Source organism: Castor canadensis, chromosome 6, assembly GCF_047511655.1.
Source record: "Castor canadensis chromosome 6, mCasCan1.hap1v2, whole genome shotgun sequence".
Lineage (NCBI taxonomy): Eukaryota > Metazoa > Chordata > Mammalia > Rodentia > Castoridae > Castor > Castor canadensis.
In genome coordinates, this window is record NC_133391.1 from 7255097 (window position 1) to 7273281 (window position 18185).

General features: G+C 47.4%; 1 protein-coding gene across 1 annotated transcript in view; it reads left to right on the forward strand.

Annotated features, from left to right (window-relative positions):
• The window catches only part of Zan (zonadhesin), a 42534-nt gene that overhangs the window by 16404 nt on the left and 7945 nt on the right, over window positions 1-18185 (forward strand). The window contains 14 exon segments of the mRNA XM_074077804.1: window positions 671-873; window positions 2710-2851; window positions 3615-3862; window positions 4364-4544; window positions 4792-4903; window positions 5499-5593; window positions 6125-6301; window positions 8680-8888; window positions 9172-9316; window positions 10506-10753; window positions 10853-11017; window positions 11653-11777; window positions 12135-12436; window positions 17503-17720. Of these exon segments, the coding sequence (XP_073933905.1) occupies window positions 671-873; window positions 2710-2851; window positions 3615-3862; window positions 4364-4544; window positions 4792-4903; window positions 5499-5593; window positions 6125-6301; window positions 8680-8888; window positions 9172-9316; window positions 10506-10753; window positions 10853-11017; window positions 11653-11777; window positions 12135-12436; window positions 17503-17720 (2570 nt within the window).

Below are 18185 nucleotides of genomic sequence, written 5' to 3' on the forward strand. Positions count from 1 at the left end.
AAGTTAGTAACATCCCTGAGAATATCACAGTCATATTGCAAATGCCACAATGTATCCCCCACCCAGCACAACAGTAAAAATAGATAGATAGACAGACAGAAAATCACAGTCACTTGAAGGGCTGGGGTGTAGCTCAGTGGTACAGTGCTTGCCTAGCAGGCTCAAGGCCCTGTGTTCCATCCCTAGCACCACAAGAAAAATAAATCAATCACTTGAAAACTCTAAAGGAGCCAGGAACAGTGGTTCATACCTGTAATCCCCGCTACTTATGAGGCAGAAATAGGAGAACTGAGATTCAAGACCAGCCTGGGCAAAAATTTAGCAAGATCCTATCTTAAGGAGCAAGTAGGGCATGGTGTTTTACACTTGTAATCTCAGTTATAAAAGAGGCAGAGGTAGGAAGATCTTGGTCCAAGGCCAGCCTGGGCAAAAAGCTTGAAACCCTGTCTGAAAAAGAACTAAAGCAACAAGGGGAAGGAGGGTACGTGGCTTGAATGGTAGAGTAACTGCCTAGCAAGAGCAAGGCCCTGAGTTCAAACTCCAGTACCACCAAGACAAAACAAAGCAAGATTGGCCAGAGCCTCTCAAGATGGGGCCTTCTGAGCACATTCTTCCCTTTTCTCCCCTGGTCTCATCTGTGTCCTTCTTACCCAGGCTTCTCTTTCCACAGCCCTGGACTGCCCGCCCAATAGCAAGTACTCCCTGTGTGCCAAGCAGTGCTCAGATTCCTGCCAGAAGGTATACTCTAACACACCCTGCCCAGAGCAGTGCATGGAGGTCTGCGAGTGTGACCCTGGCTACATCCTCAGTGGCTTTGATTGTGTGCCCCCATCTGAGTGTGGGTGCATCAGCTCCTCAGGGGACTACTTCAAGGTGAGCAGGTGGGGGGGCATCTCAGCTCTAAACTAGAAAAGACTTGCTCTGTGTTCCAAAACCTTCAGCAGACCCAGGTCAAGAGGCAGGGGAGAGAAGGCCAGGGAAAAAGTCAGGATTTAGGGCTGGGATTAGGGAAATTCTGGCTTGGCTCTAATTTAGCCTTCCTCCCTACTTCCTCCCTCCCTTCCTTCCTTCCTTCCCTTCCACCCTCCCTTCCTCCCTTTTCTTGTTTTTTTTTTTTTGGAGGTAATGGGATTTGAACTCAGGGTTTACCACTTGAGCCATGTCTTCAGTCTACTTTTTTTGAGATAAGGTCTCACTTTATACCCGGCCAGCCTGTACTGTGATTCTCTTACTTATGCTTTCCATGTAGCTGGGATTACAGGTGTGTACCACCACTCCCAGCTTTTATTAGTACAGGTGAGATTTGGTGAACTTTTTGCCTGGGCTGGCCTCGAACTGTGATCCTTCTGATCTCTGTCTCATGAGTAGTTTAGGATTATAGGTTTGATCCACTGCACCTGGCTCTCTCTTTCTGTCTTTCTTTCACTGGGAATGGAACCCAGGGCCTTAAGCCTCCTAGGCAAGTTCCCTACCACTAAGCTACCGAGGCTCTCATAAATTCCCTTTCACATTCTTCAGCCCAGTTTTTTTTTTTTTTTAATGAGTACTGATGAGTACTGGGGTTTGAACTCAGGGCCTCCCACTTGCTAGGCAGGTGCTCTGCCACATCCCCAGGCCTCTTCTGCTTTAGTAATTTTCCATTGGGGTTTCATTTTTTGCCTTGGGCCAGCCTTGAACTGAGACCTTCCTACCTCCAATTCCCATGTAGCTGGGATTATAGATCTGCACCACTGCACCCAGCCATCTCTGGTCCTTTTTTACAGAGACTGAGATGGGGTTCCAGTACAGTTCTTTCCCACACTGCCTTGCAGAGCCTAAGATCCCTGTTCTGTCCACTCCCATTTTCCCAGCTGCCCCTGTCAGCTGTCACTTCACAAAATCATTTTGCTTACATGTTCTGTCCTCTGAACGTTTCTGTACTCTTTCCAAACTCTGTCTTCTCTCAACCAAGGGTCCCTTTCTCACTGAAGGACCTCAGTCCTTCCCTTGTCCATTTTCACCGTTCTTGGAGGCAGCATTTGAAGCCGGGCCCTTATCTGACACTTCTTCCTTCTTTCCTTTGCCTGGCCCCTTACTGAGACACATGAAAGGTACTGGTGTCCAGCAAAGCTCTCCACTATCAGATGTCCACCCAGCCTTCATCTCCTGCAGCCCCTGTTCCAGGCTGAATTCCTGAATCTCTCAGTCCATGGCCTGTTGTAGCCTGTTTTCCCCCTCTGTGCTGGGGATGGAACTCAAGACTTTATACAGCCCTGGCCATGCTAGCCCCTTTCTCCTCCTCCTCCCCTTCTTTCTCTTCCCCTTCCCCTTCCCCTTCTCCTCTCTCCTCCTACTCCTCCTCCTTCTTCTTTCTTCTTCCTTCTCCTCCTCCTTCCCATGCTAGCGCCTTTCTCCTCTTCTTCCTCTTCTCCTCCTCCTTTCTCCTCCTCCTTCTCCTCTCTACTCCTCCACCTTCTTTTTTTTTAGATTTTGAGACAAGGTATCACTGTGTAGCCCAAGCTAGCCTAGAACTTGTGATCCTCCCACTTCAGTCTCCTGATTGCTGGGATTACAGGCAGGAACCACCACACTTGTCTCAATGTCAGACTTTTTCAGCTAAGCATGGAGCTTCAGGAAGACAGGATGTCCCCATGAGTAGACCAGCGATCACCATTGCAGTGGGCTCTTAGGTCAGACCCGGGAACAACTGCTTTTCCTTCCTTCCCTCAGATGGGGGAGCGGTGGTTCAAGCCAGGCTGCAAAGAGCTTTGTATCTGTGGACACAGCAACACATTTCAATGCCGGTCCTGGAGTTGTATGGCCCTGGAGACCTGTGGCTGGCAGAATGGCATATATGGCTGCCATGCCCAAGGTGAGCCACCAGGGTGGAAGGTGAGCAGGGAGCTTCAAGTAAGGGCCTCACCAGGGAGCAGGGGCTCAACCATGGGTTGTATGTCAGTCAGCTTTCTGATGTTGCAACAAAGTACCTGAGAGAGATCAACTTACAAAGAAAACTGGTTTACTTGAGCTCACAGTTTGGGAGGTTTTAGTCTATGGTCAGTTGGCCTGGTTGCTTTGGAGCCTGTGGGGAGGCAGCAAGTCATGGTGGGGTCATGTGGCAGAGCAAAAAGCTGCTCATCTTATGACTGGGACATGGGGGAGAGAAAGAAGAAGAGGCCGGGGTCCCATCATTAGGCTTAAAGGTTTCACTACCTTCCAATAGCACGAAGCTGGGGACCAAGCCTCTAAGGCATGGACCATCTGGGGACATTCCAGATCCAAACTATACTTTGTTTTCTTTGTGGTTGTTGGTGGGAATCAAATGTAGGGCCTTGTGCATGGTAGGCAAACACTCTACCACAAAGCCACACCCCCAGCCTCCAGATCCAAACTATAAAGGCTGTTAGGTGGTTGGCCAGAACAGAAGCAGCATCTTCAGGGCTCCGAGAGTGAAGTTGGGGAGGACCACCCCTCTCCTTGACATCCCTGAGTCAACCACACTTCCTAGAAGTCCACCAAGTCCAAGCACAGGCATGAGCACCATAGCAATGCAAGTTCGCCAAGATGGCAGCCCTGCGTCAAGGTTTCCAGGGCATGGAACAATAAGTCTCCAAAGCCTGTCCTCTCCTCCCCAGGTGGCGCCACCTGCACTGCCTTCGGGGACCCCCACTACATGACATTCGATGGCGCCCTGCATCACTTTATGGGTACCTGCAATTATATCCTGACCCAACCTTGCTGGCATAGTTTCATAGAGCAGTACTTTGTCGTGAGTGCCACCAATGAGATTCGTGGCGGGAAACTGGAGGTCTCCTACGTCAATGCTGTCCACGTGTGGGTCTATGACCTCAGAATCTCATTGCTCAAAGACCACAAGGTCGTGGTGGGTGCCTCCCTCTGCCTCCTGGACCCCATGTCACCCAGCCTGCTTAGTCCTTCTTCCATACTCCTCCTCGTCTGCATGCACCCCTATCATATCGTCATCATTTTCTTTTCTTTTTTGGTGGGACTGGGATTTGAGCTCTGGGCTTTGAGCTTGCAAAACGGGCACAATACTGCTTGAGCTATGCCTCCAGTCCATTTTGCTCTATTTATTTTGGAGATGGGGGTCTTGTGAACTATTTGCATTGGCAGGCCTCGAACTGTGATCCTCCTGATCTCAGCCTCCCAAGTAACTAGGATTATAGGTGTGAGCCACTAGTGCTCAGCACCTCTCAGCTTCTTAGAGCCCCTTAAGGGTACCTCTCTTTCTCAGACCCCATTGTACCTCTGGGAAACACCCTTTTCCCTCTCCTGCTGTCAGGCTTTTGGGCTCCATTTGGTCTTTATCCCAAGTTCCTGACTCTGCCTACTGTGTCCCCCCAAAAAAAACCCGTCTCTGCAGCTGGACGACCATCGGGTGGCCATACCTTTGTGGATTTCAAAGGGCCGGGTGGCCATTAGGCTTAGTGGCTCCTTTATCCTGCTCTACACCAACTTTGGGCTTCAGGTTCGCTACGATGGGAAGCACCTGGTGGAGGTGACAGTACCTTCCTCCTATTCCGGCAGGCTCTGCGGGCTGTGTGGTGAGCTCCCTGGGAACCTTTGGGGAAAGCCAGGACACTCCCATCTCCATTAGGTGTCCTCAGAACTTGTCAACTGATGAATCGGTTGAGGATACACTGGGCATGCAGAGTAGGTGTTCATGAAAGTCAGAGATGAAGCAGAGAGGACATCGAGTCAGGGCCCTCTTCTAGTCGGGAAGGTGGTGGCCCCAGAGCTGGGTGTGTCCACAGCTCCTCTGTCACTCCTGTCATCCTCCCACCTCTGCAGGGAACTATAACAATAACAGCTTTGATGACAACTTGCTCCCCGATAAAAGCCCCACAACCAACTCTACCCAGCTGGGGGCAGCCTGGAAGACACTTGAACTTTCTGAGCATGGGTGAGCTGGGGACTGGGACTGGGAGCTGTTCAGGAAATGCTGGACCTGGGGAAGAGCCTCAGGGAAAAGCCTGGAGGTGTCTGGGCCCTGTGTGTCTCCAATCTGTTTTGTGCTCTCTTCATGTGTCCCTTGGCCAAGAAACTGGCCAAGTCTCTTCTTCATTCTGAGGTTGAAGTTTTGAAAAGTTGTTCCAAATTCCCATGTCTATGCCAGCACTGCTTTGGAAGTCCCTCCTGACATCTAGCCTTATTCCTTTCTGCTGAATCTCTTAGCCATCATAGTTGAGGACACTATTTTCTTTTCTTCCCCTGTTCCCCTCCTCCCCTCCTTTTTATTTATTTATTTATTTAGCCTCTCTACACTTGCTTCGATTTGCAGAAAGTTTCCTCAGCCCTAAATTTCTATTTTTTTGGTGGGGGGGGTTACTGAGGTTTGAACTCAGGGACTTCACCTTGAGCCACTCCACCAGCCCTTTTTTGTGAGTTTTTTCGACATAAGGTCTTACAAACTATTTGCCTCCTGAGTAGGTAGGATTACAGGCATGAGCCACTGGAATGGCTCTAAATTTCTATTCTTTTCTCCTATTCTCACTCAGCTGCTTCCCTGCAGCTGGCAAGCCCTCCAGCTGCAATGAAAACAATGTAGCAGTGGCCTGGAATAAGACCTGTGAGCTCTTGATAAACCCTGAGGGTAAGACACATTTCTAGCTGGCCTTTTGTCCTCTCCTCAGGTCAGGAGACCAAAGAGGGACACTGATTAGGGAAGGAGAAAGAGCGAGACCAGAAGCAGATTTTGGAAAGTCAGGGAGGCCACTGGAAAAACAGAGTGGCCAGTGGTCGCCTTCTTGGGTGTTATGATTGAACAGCCCTCCTTGGTGTCTCAGGTAGTAGGTTCTCAACTGGGTGCCAGTGGCTCACACCTATGATCCTAGCTACTCGGGAGGCTGAGATTAGGAGGATTGTGGTTGGAGGCCAGCCTGGGCAAATAGTTCATGAGACCCCCCAAAAAAATCAGCAGAGCAAAATGGACTAGAGGTGTGGCTCAGGCGGTAGAGTGCCTGCTTTGCAAGCTCAAAGGCCTGAGTTCAAACCCCAGTTCCACTCCCTAATTCCAAAAAAATCAAGTACTAGATTCCCAATAAATCCAGGTTTTGATGGAAGTAGAAGTCCCTGCTCCCATCTCAGGCTCACCCTCCTCTTCCCCACCTGTCTCGTCCTCCAGGGCCTTTCTCCACTTGCCACCAAGCTGTGTCCCCGCAAGCCAGCTTTGCCAGTTGTGTGCGTGGCCAGTGTGGGACCCAGGGCAAAGTCTCGGCCCTGTGCCGCTCCCTGCAGGCTTATGCATCCCTATGCGCCCGGGCCGGCAAAGTCGTTACCTGGCGTAATGCCACCTTCTGCCGTAAGTGATCCCATCGCCCACTCCTGCAGGCTGGAGGGAGCCCCAGAATCCCGTCCTTTCCACCTCAGCCTGTAGGACAACCGCACCCACAAGGGCCTTCCTCCCTTCCCCACTCTGTCTTCTCCATCCCTCCTGCTTGTCTCCATGCCTTCACGAGCCTCCTCCATCTGATTCTCGTCTCATCAGAAAGTTCTGCCTTGCCCAGGTGCCAGTGGCCCATGCCTGTAATCCTAGCTACTCAAGAGTCACAGATCAGGAGAATCAAGGTTCAAAACCAGCTCTGGGAAAATAGTTTGTGAGACCCTATCTTGAAAATACCCAACACGAAAACAGAGTTGGCAGAATAGTTCAAGTGGTAGAGCACCTGCTTAGCAAGTGTGCCTGAGGCCCTGAGTTCAAACCCCAGTATGACCAAAAAATAAATAAATAAAAAGTTCTGCCTTGGTTAGGTGCTGGTGGCTCACACCTGTAATCCTAGATACTTGGGAGGCTGAGATGGGGGAGGATCGAGGTTTGAGACCACCTGGACCAAATAGTTTGAGGGACCACCATCTTCAAAATAACCAGACCAAAATGGACTAAAGGTGTGGCTTAAGTGGTACAGTGCCTATCTAGCAAGCATGAGGCCCTGAGATCAAATCCCAGTACTTCAAAAGAAGAAAGAAAGAAAGGAAGAAATGTTGTTAGAGGCAAAATGTGGGAACAATTCGAATTCCTGTCAACTGAAGAATGAATAAGCAGAGTGTGGTCTATCCATAAATGGGATATTATTCAGCCATAAAAAGGAATGAAGTACTGACATCCACTGAAACATGAATGAACCTTGAAAGCATTATGCTAAGTGAAGAAGTCAATCATAAAAGATCATATGTGATAACATTTGTATGAAATGCCCAAAACCATTTTAGTCATTTTTAAAAATTATTTATTTATTTTCAGTACTGGAGTTTGAACTCAGGGCCTCACACTTGCTAGAGAGGTATCCTACCACTTGAGCCACTATGTCAGCTCTTTTTTTGTGATGGGTTTTTTTGAGGGGGTCTCAAGGACTATTTGCCTGGGTTGACCTTAAACTGTGATCCTCCTAAGTAGCTGGGATTATAAGTGTGAACCACTGGTACCAGGCTGTTTTGATGTTTTGTTTTTGTTTGGTGAGACTGGGGTTTGAACTCAGGGCTTCGAATTTGCCAACAAGGTGCTGTGCCACTTGAGCCACATGTCCAATCCATTTTAGCCATTTTTAAGAGGACAATTTGGTGACAGGAAAGACATTCACATTGTTCTGCCTCCATCACTGTCATCCATCTCATAAGCTTTTTTTTCCCCCCCAGCTGAAACCCGGACCCCATTCAATCCCATCCCCCCCTCCTCCCAGTACCCAGCAACCACTACCATTCTCCTTTCTGTCTCTATGAATTCAATTCTTGTAGGAACTTTATATAGAGGAATCAGCACTAAAAGTGTGGCTCAAGTGCTAGAGTGACTACTTTGCAAGTCTGAAGGACTGAGTTCAAACCCAAGTCCTGCCAGAAAAAAAAGGGTAAAAGAGTAAGAGGAATCATACAGTATGTGTCTTTTAGTGATTGGCTTATTTCACTTGGCATCATGTACTCGAGGTTCATCCATGTCGTAGCATGTTTTACGATATGCTTTTGTGTGTGTGTGTGTCTGTGATGCTGAGGTCTCAGGGCCTCTGCAGGTGCTCTACCACTTGAGCAAGGCCTTCAGCCCTTTTTGCTATAGTTATTTTTTCAAATAGGGTCTCTCTTTTGCTCAGGGCCAACCCTAAGACCTTGATCCTCCTATCTCTGCCTCCCAAGTAGCTGGGATTACAGGTGTGAACCACTACTCCCAGATTATTTGGGGTCTTAGTAACTTTCTGCCTGGGTAGGCTTTGAACCATAATCCTCCTCTGCCTCTAAAGTAGCTTAGATTACAGGCATAGGCCATCAGTTCCCTGAAATCCTTCCTTTTTAAGGCTGAATAATAGTCCATTATAGGGCCAGGCATGGTGGCCCACACCTGTAATCCCAGCACTCAAGAGGGTAAAACAGGAGAATCTTGAGTTTGAGGCTAGTCTCAAACCCAAGAGGAATAAAAACAAAACCAAAACCAAAAACAAAAAAACCCCACCCTGGAAGAAATGGTCAAAACACAAAACAAATTTAAAAAGTGGGAGAGGTGGCTCATACCTTAATTCCAGCTACTTGGGAGGCAGAGGTAGGAGGATCCAGGTCTGAGGCAGGCCTTGGGCAAACCAGATGCTATCTAAAAAATTAACTAAAGAAAACAACAACAACAAAAAAGGACTGGGACTGTGGCTCAAGGGACAGAGCATTTGCCTACTCTGCTCTTCCTAACATTCGTGTTCTTCTTAGCTCTGAGGTGCCCACCCAACAGCGCCTACAGCCCCTGTGCCAGCCCCTGCCCGGACACCTGCCTTTCCCTGAGAATCCCAAAGGAATGTCCGGCAGCTGTGCCCTGTGGGGAGGGCTGTGAATGCCAGAAAGAGCACATCCTGAGTGGAACTTCCTGCGTGCCCCTCAGCCAGTGTGGCTGCGTGGACTTCGACGGCTTTTACCACCTGGTGAGCAGCCCGACTGAGGGCAGAGGGGATACCCTGTCCCTTCCAGTTCCACCAGTAGCAAGGAGCAGGCAGGACGAGCCCTGGCCCGGCAGCAGTAGGGCACCGAGCCCATAAAGATGGAGGACAGGCTAGGGCTGGGGGAAGAGGACAAGGGCCAGATGTAAAGCTATGTCATCAGGCATCAACCAAGCGCAAGGAGCCTGGGAGGGTGGCGTGGGGGGGGGGCGGGGCCATCTCCCCGCTGCCGTGTTCCTATTGGCTCTGCTGATCCCTGTGCCCGCAGGTAGGGGAGCGCTGGTACACAGAGAGTAACTGCACCGTTCAGTGCACCTGCTCGGTCTATAACAACATCACCTGCAGCCACACCGCCTGCAGGGCTAACCAGAGGTGCTCATCCCGGGATGGGCTCGTGCGCTGCCGGACTTCAGGTAGGAGACCCCTTAGCTAACAAGAGCAGCTCGCCAACGCCCCCCACGCTCTCTCTCTGACTGTCCCCTGTAGCACTCAGGTGTGAATTTGCAGCCTTGCTATACCAAACTGCTTCTGGCAAGATAGATGGCCCCCTGCTGCCTGGAAGACCATCTTAGGGTTTACCCACTGTGTTAGTAGCCATTTTCTGTTGTTTCTAGTGTTCCAGAATCCGGGTAATTTATACGGAAAGCGATTGGGAGTGAGGGGTGAATTGAACCCAGGGCCTTGAGCTTGCTAGGCAGGCCCTTTACTACTTGAGCCATACCCCCAGCCCAGAAATATACTCTCTGGCCCTGGGGGTGGGGTGGGGATGAAATTCAGGGTCTCATGAATGCTGGGCAAGTGCTCTACCACTGAGCTACATCCTCAGCCCAGGAAATGCATCCCTTATAGTTCCAGAGGCTGGAAAGTCCAAGGTTGAGGGCTGCTTATGGTGAGGGTCTTCTTGCAAGTGGTACGTGGCATGCCCAAACAGGCTTTTATACAGATCCACTCTCACGATAACTAACCCACTTCCTCAACTCGTTAGTCCATTAACCTGTGAAAAACCCATTCATGAGGGTGGAACCCTTGTGAGCCAATCACTTCCCAAAGACTCCCCCAAATACCATTAACACAAAACTTTGGGGATGCAATTTGCAATGCATGGATTTTTTTTTTTTGTGATACTGGGGCTTGAATTCAAGGTCTACACCTTGAGCCATTCCACTAGCCTTTTTTCGTGATTTTTTTTTTTTCAAGGTAGGGTCTCACAGAACTACTTGCCCAGGCTGGCTTCAAACCGTGATCCTCCTGATCTCTGCTTCCTGAGTAGCTAGGATTACAGGTGTGAGCCACCAGCACCTGGTACCAATGCATGGATCCTGAGGGAAGAACATTCAAACTGTAGCATCCATCCTTCTCTTGGAGTGGCCAGGAACTTATATGGATATTATAAACCCTTTGCTGGCCAAATCACACCCTGTTTGCCCTCAAGTCTCACTCCATCAGGTTCTTGGGCCTTGATTCTTTTCCAGAACATGGTCCTCCTTTTTCCTTCTTGGGTCTCTCTGACCTTTACCAGGCAGACAGAATGCAGAATCACCTCCCTAGGGACCTGTTCTTGCCATAGGTGGGACAATCCCTCAGCTACCTCTCTCCCCTCAGGTGTGGGAATGTGCTATGTCTCAGGGAATTCCCAGTACATGAGCTTCGATGGCAGAGGTCATCCTATTTTGGGGATGTGCACTCATGTCCTGGTAAAAGTATGCCACCCCAGCATGCAGCTGCCTTTCTTCAAGATTAGTGCCAAGAGTGAGAGTCATGAAGAGAAGACCAAGACTTTCCGCCTCCACCGGGTCTACATAGATGTCTTCAATTTCCATATCATCCTGCAAAAGGAACACCAAGTGCTGGTGAGTTGGACACATTGACCAGGCCAGAAGAGTAGAAACAAGTTCTGAGGAAAGGACTCTGATCTTTCTTCTTACTCATGCATGTCACTTCCTCTTCAGATCAATGGCAAGCTGGTCACACTTCCTGCCACCTCCCAGATCCAGGGAGTCAGCATCACTTCCAGAAGCATACACACCATCGTCAATATTTGGAAAGAAGTAGAAGTCAAATTTGATGGTAGTCATTTCTTACAGATCAAAGTCCCTGCGTCCTATTACGGAAAGGTGAAGAAAATGCCTAGCTCTCTTGGTGTGGGAGGTGTCCTTTGGGGGACAGAGCAGCATCCCCCATCCCACTATACCAAGAGGTCACTTCCCAGTTCAGAGGACTGCTGAGTGCCTCTTTCCATGTAGGGTAGACAAAAGTACTCCAAAGCAAAATGCCCTAGTTGTGGTGGTGCACACCTGTAATCCTGGTAGTTAAGAGGTTGAGGCAGGAAGATTTCAAGTTACAGGCCAGCCTGGGCTACATAGTTGGACCCTGTCAAAAGAGAGAGAGAGAAGTGAGGAAGGAGGGAAGAACGGAAAGAGGGGAAAGGAAGGAGAAAGAGGGAAAGAAAAAAAAGAAACCCAGTTCAATTCCAGTACCTTAGGAGAGAGGGGAGAGAGAGGAGAGAAGAGAAAGGGAAGGAAAGGATGAGAAAAAGAGAAACTGAGTTCAGTCCCAGTACCAAAGGAGAGAAGGAAAGAGGGAGGGAAGAAAGGAAGGAAGGGAAGAAAGGAAGGAAGGGAAGAAAGGAAGGAAGGAAGGAAGGAAAGAGAAAGGAAAAGGAAGGAAGGAAGGAGGAAAGGAAGGAAAAGAAAGGAAGAAAGAGAGAGAAAGGCCATCCCCCCACTGAAAACTCCCTCTGTCCACCCAGGTCTGTGGAGTGTGCGGGAACTTCAATGGAGATAAAGATGATGAATTAACCATGTCCAGTGATGAACTAGCCCAGGATGAACAGAAGTTCATGAACAGCTGGAAAGATAAGGCCATCGACCCAAAGTAATGGTCCCCTAAGACAGTCTACCTTTTCATAACAACTGTCTGGGAAGCCAGGCTGCAGGGCACAGCTGAGATAGGAAGACCAGAAAGTTCCTTCATGCGTGTGCTTGTGGGGGGTGAGGCAGGGAGAGACGGGGACTCTGGTTCTCAGAGTTGCTGGAACCTACTTGGGGAAATGTCAGTCTTCCTTCCTTCACTTAGAAACTTGAAAGGAGATGGAGGCCGCACGGAAGGTTGGAACCATTGTACCAGCTTCCCTGTGAAGCAAGAGGGGTCTCAAGTCCCTTAGAATTTTCTCAGGATCACAGATGGGGCAGTGGCAGTCCCTCTGCTGATCCCTTTCTTTTCCCTTCCCAGTTGCCAAAAGATCAGAGATGAGGAGAACACCCAAAACAGTCATCTGGGGGTGGTGAATGCAAAGTGCAGGCTGGCCGACCTTCTAAGTGCTCGGGAAACTTGCCAAACAGCCTTCCAGACTCCTGCCTGGGCCCAGTGTGTGTCTCATGTGATTCTCAAGCCCTTCCTCCTGGACTGTACAAACAACCTCTGTGAGTTTGGAGGACTCAACCATGCCCTCTGCGAGGCTCTGCAGGCCTTTGAGGCTGCCTGTCGGAACCAGGGACTCAAGCCCCCAGTCTGGAGGAATAGCAGCTTCTGTCGTGAGTGTCCCCTGCAGTCACCCCCAAGCCATTCCCAAACCCTGTTTCTCTCCATATATCTCTCAAGATCCCTCATGCTTCCTTCTGGTTGTTCTGGACCTATTTCTGACCTTGTGGTCTCTCTGATGAGGGCTATTTGCAATTCTTTTTTTTTTCCAGCAGTACTGGGATTTGAACTCAGGGCCTCATGTCTGCTAGGCAGGTGCTCTACCACTTGAGCCACTCCCCCAGCCCTACAGTTCCCTCTTAACCAATGTCCCTCACACCAGGACAGTCCTTGATTCTTCCATCTACTCATTTAACGCCATTTTTCTTTTTCTTTTGTTCTTTGGTGGGGTTGGGGTCTGAACTCAGGGCTTTGTGTTTGCAAAGCAGGTGCTCTACTCTTTGAGCCACACCTCCAGTCCATTTGTGTTCTGGTTGTTTTGGAAATGAGGTCTTGAGAACTACTTGCCTGGACTGGCATCCAACCTCAATCCTTCCAATCTTAGCCTCCCATGTAGGTAGGATTACAGGCAGGAGCCACTAGCATCTGGCCTAATGCCATTTTTCTAAAGGAGATGTAACTACTCTCCTATATGACTGTTACCTTGAAGATTAAGTCCAAGCTCCGTAAGTGATATCTGAGGTCCTGTAGGCTGTCCTAGCTTCCCTGTCCCAGATCTGCCTCCTGCTTGTATATCAACTTGCACCAAATGATATAATTCCCTACACAGGACTTGCATTTTTTATGGTAGTATTGGGATTTGAACTCGGGGCCTTGCATTTGGTAGGCAGGTGCTCTACCACTTCAGTTATGTCCCAAGTTCCTTTTTTATTTTTATCTTTTGGTGATATCGAGGTTCGAAATCAGGGCCTTGCACTTGCTATGCAAGCACTGTACCACTTGAGCCCCACTTCCTGCTCCAGCCCTTTTTGTTTTAGTTTATTTTTCAAATGGGGTCTTGCTTTTGCCCAGGGCCTGCCTTGGACAGAGATCCTCCTATCTCTGGCTCCCTCATAGCTGGGATTATAAACATATACCACCATGCCAGCCCAGGCCTTGAATCTTCACACTCCTCACACTCCTCCCTGTGCCTGGAAAGCTCCTCCTTCTCCCTTCCTGGCAGACAACTGAGCACCTTCTGTAGCATTTCCTTTTAAAATAAAATTTTTAACTGATGTTATTCATCCCTGTAAAGGTGGATTTTAGAGGCTGGAGGAGCTCAGTGGTAGAGCTTACCTAGTGAGGCCCTCAGTTTGATACTGAGCACTGCAAAATATAAATAAATAAATACATATTTAAAAGGTGGCCTTTAGTATCTTCACAGAATTGTACAATCATCACTACTATCTAAGTTCAGAGCCTTTTAAAATTTAAAACAGGAATGTTTCATAGTTATAGTTATCCCTAGGTATCCACAAGGGATTTATTCATGCCAGGACCCCTGAGGATTGCAAAATCTGAGGATGCTCCAGTCCCCTGGATAAATGGCATACAACCAGGTGTGGTGGTACCTGCCTGTAATCCCAGCACTTGGGAGGCTGAGGCAGGAGGATCTCCAGTTTGAGACCAGCCTAGGCTACGTAGTGAAACCCTGACTGAAAAAGCCAAATAAGTGGAGTAGCAAAGTGGTAGAGCACCTGCCTAGCAAGCATGAGGCCCTGAGTTCAAACCCCAGTACTGCCAAGAAAAAAAGGCAAATAAGTAAATAAAGTGAAAAAGTCATAATATTTGCATAGAATCTACGCATGTGTTTAAATCACCTCTAGATGATTTATGAATACCTTAACACAATGCAATTGCTATGGAAATAGTTATCATATGTATTGCTTGGGGAATAATGACAAGGAAAAAATTCTGTACATGTTCTGTACAAATGCAGTTTTTTCTCCCAGAAAAATAGTTTAAGTCCGTGATTAGTTGAAAAAATAGATACAGAATCCATGGACATGGGGGGGCCAAATAAAATACATTCTCATGGCTCAAAAATAAGTTTCTTTTTGTAGTGCTGGGGATCAAACCCAGGGCCTTGTGCATACTAGGCAAACACTCAACCACTGAGCTATGTCCCCAGCCCTATGTGGTTCAAAAACTATTAAAATATTAAACAATACCCAGTGAGACGTCTCCCCCATCCCCTGACCTTTATGTGTATGAAAATTCAGATTAGTAGTCCTTATTTCTGTTTTTCTTACAAACAGTACCTTACAAGATACAAGTTAAATTATTAACAGTACCGGGGATGTGGTTGGGGCCTCACCCTTGCTAGTCAGGGGCTCTATCACTTGAGCCACTCCACCAGCCTTTTTTTGTTCTGGGTATTTTTGAGATAGGGTCTCAAGAATTGTTTACCCAGGCTGGCCTCCAACCTTGATTCACCTGATCTCTGCCTCCTGAGTAGCTAGGATTACAGGCGTGAGCCACTGACGCCTGGCCAACTTTTTGTTATTTCAATCAGCCTTGCATTGACTAACCTTATGCATATACGGTTTTCCATGTGTGTGACTCCATCTGTAAAGATAAATTCATAGAAATGGAATTGTTTATGATAAACTGTGCATTTGTGCTTTTGAGAAATATTGCCAAATGACCTTGCAGAGGGGTTGAAGAATTTACACTCCCCGTATCATAGAAGAGTACCCGTTTCCTCAAAACCTCAGCATGCTGGGCCCAAGTGGCTCACAACTGTAATCCCAGCTACTCAGGAGGCAGAGATCAGGAGGATCAAGATTTGAGGTCAGCCCAGGCAAATAGTTCTCAAGACCCTCTCTTGATAAAACCATCACAAAAAAGGGCTGGTGGAGTGCCTCAAGGTGTAGACCCCGAGTTCAAACCCCAGTATCACACACACACACACACAAAAAGCCTCACAGCACACTGCTATTTTTGCCAATCTGCTAATTGAGAAATAATAAGTCTTAGGTGCATTTTTCTCATTATGAAATTTCTTTCAAATGTTTAAGAGCCAATTGAATTTCTCTTCCTGTAAATTATCTATTCATATCTACTTATCATTTTTCCACTGGGTTGTTAGACTTTATCAAATGATTTTATAGAAATCCTCTTTTTATGAAAAATAGACCTTCATTAGTGCTCTAAGTTTAACACATATTTTTCCAGTTCTTTCTTTGTTTTTTGGCAGTACTGGGGTTTGAACTCAGGGCCTCATGCTTGCTAGGCAGACATTCTACCACTTGAGCCACTCTGCCAGCCTCCAGTTTCTTTTTTTTTTTTCTTTTTGACATCATTTAACTTTTTCTTTTTGCCACATAGGAAAAAAAATATCTTATGGGATTGAATATATTAATCTTTGCTTTATGGCTTCTCCATGTTGGGCCATATTTACAAATGCTATTCCCACAGAAATTAAAAAAAAGAATTTGCCTGTATTTTGCTCCAGAATTTTATGGTCTCTGCTTTCCTTCCTTCCTTCCTTCCTTTTTTTTTTTTTTTTTTGCAACAGGGTGTTACTATGTAGCCTAGGCAACCCTGGAACTCTCCATCCTCCTCCCTCAGCCTCCTGAGTGCTGGAATTACAGGTGTGTACCACCATACCTGGCTATGGTTTCTTTTTTTATATTTAAAATTTTGACCTAAGAGGATTTATCCTGATGTGTAGTATGAAATGTGAATCAATTTTTAAAAAATTTTTTCTTTCCTGAAGGCTAGCAAGTTGTTCCCTCATTATTAAATGACTAGTCTGTCTTTCCCTGACGGCTGAGATGCCACAATTTCTCATATGCTAAATTCTCACAGATATTTGGGTGTGTATCTGGGTTTTCTGTCCTGTTCCATTGACCCAGCTGTATCTGCACATGCCAGTAATGCAATGTTGGTAGGGGCTTTTCACTAAATACTGCTCTTTTTGAAAGTTTTCCTGGTGAGTTAGGCCTGTAATCCCAACACTCAGGAAGCTGAGGCAGTAAGATCATAAATTCAAGGCTAGCCTGAGAACTACATAGCTAGACCATGTCTCAAAACAAATAAACAAAATAAAGATAAAATTTTTCTTGGCCTTTTTTTTTTTTTTTTTTGTGGTGAGACTGGGGTTTGAACTCAGGGTTTTGCATTTGCAAAGCAGGTGCTCTACTGTTTGAGTCACACCTTCAGTCCATTTTGCTCTGGTTATTTTGGAGATGGGGTCTTGTGAACTATTTATCTGGGCTGACCTAGCACCATAGTTCTTCTGATCTCAGCCTCCCAACTAGTTAGGATTACAGGTGGGAGACACTAGTGCCTGGCATTCCTGGCCTTGCTACACACACACACACACACACACACATATATATATATATATATATATATATATATTTTTTTTTTTTTTTTTTTGCAGTGCTGGGGCTTTAACTCGGGGCCTACACCTTGAGCCACTCCACCAGTCCTTTTTTGTGAGGGGTATTTTCAAGATAGGGTCTTGTGAACTATTTGCCCAGGCTGGCTTTGAACTGCAACCCTCCTGCTCTCTGCCTCCTGAGTAGCTTGGATTATAGGCGTGAGCCACCGGTGCCTGGCATTCCTAGCTTTTCTAGATTGCTTATATCTTCATTCAGCTTTAAAATCATCTTGTCCTATTCACATACACACACACACACACACACACACAGGTCTATTTTATTGGAGTGAAATTAAATTAACTGAGGGAGAACTGACATGACCAGCATGTTACTAACTCTTCCTATCCCTGAACATGGTATATATTTCCATTAAAGGCCTTTCTTTTTTTTCTTTTTCTTTTTTATTAAGGCCTTTCTTAAACTTCCTGACAGAGTTAACACCTTCCTGCTCTGTGTCCCCATTACACCTGGTACTCACCTGTCTGTTGAACCCTTACCAAACACATCAAGGTCATGCAGCTGTTGCCGGCTGACCTTGATTGATCTCCTGGATCAATCTCCTGGAGAGAGACATTCCTATTGCTTTCTTTCCTCAGGGCCTGGCCCACAGACCATGCTCAGCAATGTTTACTGAATGAGTAAGGAAAGGGAGAAAAGCCCCAAGCCTGTTGATCATTCTTCCCTAACCTCTACTTCCTTTGACCCCCCTCTGGCCCTCTCCACTTACCCCAATCCCCTTCCACCCACAGCTCTGGAATGTCCAGCCCATCATAAGTACACCAACTGCCTTCCCACCTGCTCACCTTCCTGCTGGGACCTGGATGGCCGCTGTGAGGGTACCATAGTCAAAGTCCCCTCCACCTGTGCTGAGGGCTGCATCTGTCAGTCTGGTTATGTGCTGAAAGAGAACAAGTGTGTGCCCAAAAGTGAATGTGGCTGCAAAGATGCCCAGGGTGGCTTCATCCCTGTGAGTGGGAATAGAAATTGGGATTAGGGAGAAGGGGGAGGGCAAATACCTTGAGGATAGTGTTTTCTTCTTTTCTTGGTCTCTCTCAGCCTGGGTTGCTCTTGTCTCTATGACTGGCCCTGGGGTGTGAAGGCTGCTGGTAGTAGTACATGATTTGGATTTTGGATGTAAGGAATCCACACAGCTAGGACACAGCAAGGTACAGTAGAAAGAGCAGGGCTTTGGTGCAAGGTGACTTTGTTACATTGGTTTCTTCACCTGTAAAACGGGTTCAGTCCAATAGCACTTTCTTAACAATATACATGTAGGATGCACAAACAATGCTTTTTGGGAGTGGGGGATACAGGGTACCAAGATGTAAATGGGACTGTAACTACCTCCAACCAGGGCCAATTGATGTAACTGGATATCCATGGGGTGATTGGTTCCAGAACCCACCGATACCAGAATTCACCTTGTTCAAAT